The following is a 3,874-nucleotide window of genomic DNA, read 5'->3' on the forward strand; positions in this document are numbered from 1 at the left end:
GGGGGGGGGGGGGGGGGGGGGGGGGGGGGGAGAGGAATTATGCAAGTTGACGAGATATTGAAGAACACGACGCCTCAGTGGTGGTTTCGCACGTGGTAGTCTCTTAGCTCATCTGATCGTCAATATCACGATGATCCAACGGCGATGGCAATGTGAATTTGTGGCTCTTTTGACTTTGTAGAGTTTTGTTGCATACAAATGTCTTTTAGCCCATAAGATACTTTCCTGAATCAGCCTTTCCTAATTTTCCGCAGCTAAGTTTGTAAGGACTCATAAGGAAGTCTCATACGTGCATTTTACTTGCAATGGAAGTTCACGTGTAAGCCCATGCACGATCTGAGGCGTGTATTTTCAAATAACTCGCCATGTTTTCCTTTGCAATTTACTGTTTCTTTTTCGTTTATATGTGTATAGAAACGTTATGTGTGTGGAAGTGAAATTACTATTGAAAATTCGGATTAATATTTAGATAAAAAAAAGATTACTATGCAAATATAATTTAAAATATCATATGAAGAGAAAATCGTACAAAAAAAGAACAAAATTCAACTAAACAAACGTGTTTGATCTTTCTTTGCTCACACACACGAGGAAAGACTCCGTCATCGACTTCTCTTCATACGGCCACTAGAACAAGCGCGTGTAAGCGCGAGTTTACGACTCTTTAGTCAACGCTTCTTGCTTTGTTAGACTTTTTTTAATCTGCTTCTGTTGACAAAAAAAATCTTTTATTTTCCTTCTCAAATTTTTCAGACAACCCGAATAGTATCTCTTATATTTTTTTTATATATATTCGTCCCTGATACTTATATACTAAAATCATTTTATCTATCACATAAGTCAACTCTCTATCTCTCTCTTTCTTCTCTGCAATGAATGAGCAACTTCAATTGTAATAACAGTTTAAATTTTCCTAGAATATTTTGAATTGAGCTTTTTTATATTGCAACTTTTCTTGATGGGTAACGGAGTGACAAAACTGAGCACATGTTTCACAGGCAGAGAACGTTTCCGACAAAAAGACATAACCTTTCAGCTTCCTGATCCTCTAGACGAAGGTCTAGGCCACTCCTTCTGCTACGTCAGACCCGACCAAACTCTAACCACTTCCTCAAAAGTCCACTCAGAGCTCGAAGAGACCACCACCACCGTGTTCCGTACAATCTCCGGCGCCTCCGTCAGCGCCAACACCGCGACTCCCCTCTCAACTTCTCTCTACGACCCGTACGGCCACGTCGACAGAGCAGCCGCGTTCGAGAGCACGACGTCGTTTCCTTCTATCCCTCTCCAGCCCATCCCCAGAAGCTCCGGCGATGATCCGATCGAAAGAGGGTTCCTTTCGGGTCCCATCGAGAGAGGTTTCATGTCGGGCTCGCTTGACGACGACGGGGACGGGATTGATAACCCGAGCTCCGATCATCACTTCCAGCGTAGCTTCTCTCATGGTTTAGCGTTACGGGTCGGGTCGAAAAGAAGGTCTTTGGTTCGGATACTCCGTGGAGCAATCTCGAAGACGGTTTCTCGACGGCAAAACTCGGTCGTTGCTCCGATCAGGACAGAGAAGAATCTTAAAGAAGGGACTTCAAACGATGACGTTTCGGTGGAAAGCCAGAGTCTTCAGTGGGCCCAAGGAAAAGCCGGCGAGGATCGAGTACACGTCGTCGTTTCGGAGGAGCACGGTTGGCTGTTCGTGGGAATATACGACGGGTTCAACGGTCCAGATGCGCCTGATTATCTTCTCTCTCATCTTTATCCTACGCTTCACCGGGAGCTCAAAGACTTGTTGTTATGGAACGGTCCACATAATCATTGTGAGCGACGGTGGAGATGTGAGTGGGATCAGGAAAAGCAAGATCTTGACCGTCGATTAAAGGAACAGATCAAACATAGAACCGGGTCCGGGTCGGATCGGTTAACGGACCATAACGAAGTACTACATGCATTGTCGGAAGCTTTGAGGAAGACGGAAGAAGCGTATCTAGACACTGCTGATAAGATGCTGGAGGAGAATCCTGAGCTAGCTTTGATGGGTTCTTGTGTTCTGGTGATGCTTATGAAAGGTGAAGATGTTTATGTGATGAATGTTGGCGATAGTAGAGCTGTGCTTGGTCAGAGATTGGAACGGATCAACGAAGAAACAATGATAAAAGGTTGTGAGGGAGATCCAGGTTTATCAGCTTCTCAGCTCACTGTTGATCACAGCACAAATGTAGAAGAGGTAAATGAACGAACAATGGCATTCGTTGCTCAATGCATCTAAATCTTGGTGTTTCAAAATGGTATCGATTGTGTGATGTTCTTTATGGTTCTTTAGGAGATTGAAAGAATCAGAAACGAGCATCCGGATGATGCTAGCGCGGTGACGAATGAACGAGTTAAAGGCTCCTTGAAGGTGACAAGAGCATTTGGTGCTGGTTTCCTAAAACAGGTAATAATTATTATTCATCATCTCTATGTTCATGAGATTGGCTAAGTGGTGATCTCAAAATTTTATTGCTTTGGTTATGTTATATTTTGCAGCCTAAATGGAACAATGCGCTTCTAGAGATGTTCCAAATTGATTACAAAGGGGAGTCTCCATACATCAACTGCTTACCGTCTCTCTACCATCATAGATTAGGCTCCAAGGACCAGTTTTTAATACTATCATCGGATGGTCTCTACCAATACTTCACAAACGAAGAAGCGGTTTCAGAGGTTGAGCTCTTCATCACATTGCAGCCTGAAGGGGATCCAGCTCAGCACCTTGTCCAAGAGCTTCTGTTCAGAGCTGCTAAGAAAGCTGGTATGGTGATGAAGGTTTCTTACATTGTGTTTCTGTTCGAACATCTGTTTTAGTTAACCAACTTTGTCCTAATTGATATTGTTTTAATAATTGTAGGTATAGATTTCCATGAACTGCTGGAGATACCACAAGGAGAACGGAGACGGTACCACGATGACGTTTCAATAGTAGTGATCTCTTTAGAAGGAAGAATGTGGAGATCTTGTGTGTAAAAACAAGTCCCAATCAGCTTACATACACAAAGAAGATTGGTGTAGTCTCTCAATGATGTATAATGTTAATAAAAAGAAAAAAAAAAGTTTTGGCAACTCATAGGTGATCAGAAGATTATAGTTGTCTTAGATTAGTGGTCTAAGATTTGATTCTTTGAATTGTTAAGTTGCTTGCAACTGCTAACTGTATGTGACGAAAGAAGTAAATGAAGGAATTGAAAGAGGTTGTTGGTTAATTGTTAGTATGAGATATGTATTGAGTAGCAGTTTGTGGTTCAAGAGAAGTTATTCAATTTTTCTAACATTTATTTCACTTATCCTTTATATATTAAAAAAAATCATTGTAATAATGCATTCACACTATAATAGACACGTCGCAATCTCACAATAATTTGATAATAAATATGCTAACATGTTCACACTATATTCATAAATGTGTTCATTATGTACTTTGCGATTTTTTTTTAATATAAAACTCACGTACATGGTTCCAATAAAACTCTGGATTTTTAGGTTCGAATAAAAATAGATAACGAATCAAAAGCTAAACTATATATATATTATTTTTATTGTTTACGGATAAAGTTGAGCAAAATATTCATAAATTTTGATTCGATTCGTTATCCGTTTTGATTTGAACAAAAAAATATAGATATCTGTAACTCTACGAAACAAATCAAATACTAAAATACAATATCCAAAAAAGAAGCAAATCACAAATACCAATATTTTTAGGAACATATATCTAATTCGATCTGTTATATGCATATATATATACACATATATGCAAAGAATTATATATATTATACTTTATATCAGCTTTACAATATTTTTATGAATTAAATTTATTATATTAGGAACTAGAATTTAAAAAGTT

General features: G+C 39.3%; 1 protein-coding gene across 2 annotated transcripts; it reads left to right on the top strand.

Annotated features, from left to right (window-relative positions):
- The first annotated feature begins 815 nt into the window (after positions 1 to 815).
- LOC106308022 (probable protein phosphatase 2C 4) lies at positions 816 to 3,233 on the top strand. Of its 2 annotated transcripts, XM_013745135.1 has the most exons (5): positions 816 to 892; positions 999 to 2,218; positions 2,315 to 2,428; positions 2,521 to 2,785; positions 2,882 to 3,233. In XM_013745135.1, the coding sequence occupies exons 1-5, from the start codon at positions 877 to 879 to the stop codon at positions 2,995 to 2,997; spliced, it is 1,731 nt and encodes a 576-aa protein (XP_013600589.1). In that variant the 5' UTR covers positions 816 to 876; the 3' UTR covers positions 2,998 to 3,233. The 2 variants fall into 2 exon arrangements, with proteins under 2 accessions (XP_013600589.1, XP_013600588.1); XM_013745134.1 differs by having other exon boundaries at positions 820 to 2,218.
- Positions 3,234 to 3,874: the final 641 nt, after the last annotated feature.

The sequence above is a fragment of the Brassica oleracea genome, chromosome C8 (assembly GCF_000695525.1).
Source record: "Brassica oleracea var. oleracea cultivar TO1000 chromosome C8, BOL, whole genome shotgun sequence".
In the NCBI taxonomy this organism is placed as follows: domain Eukaryota; kingdom Viridiplantae; phylum Streptophyta; class Magnoliopsida; order Brassicales; family Brassicaceae; genus Brassica; species Brassica oleracea.

Coding starts and splice junctions, on each gene's coding strand:
- LOC106308022 (XM_013745134.1), top strand. CDS start 959: ATGGGTAACGGAGTGACAAAACTGAGCACATGTTTCACAGGCAGAGAA. Junction 2,429..2,520: donor GTGCTGGTTTCCTAAAACAG/GTAATAATTATT, acceptor TATATTTTGCAG/CCTAAATGGAACAATGCGCT. Junction 2,786..2,881: donor CAGAGCTGCTAAGAAAGCTG/GTATGGTGATGA, acceptor TAATAATTGTAG/GTATAGATTTCCATGAACTG.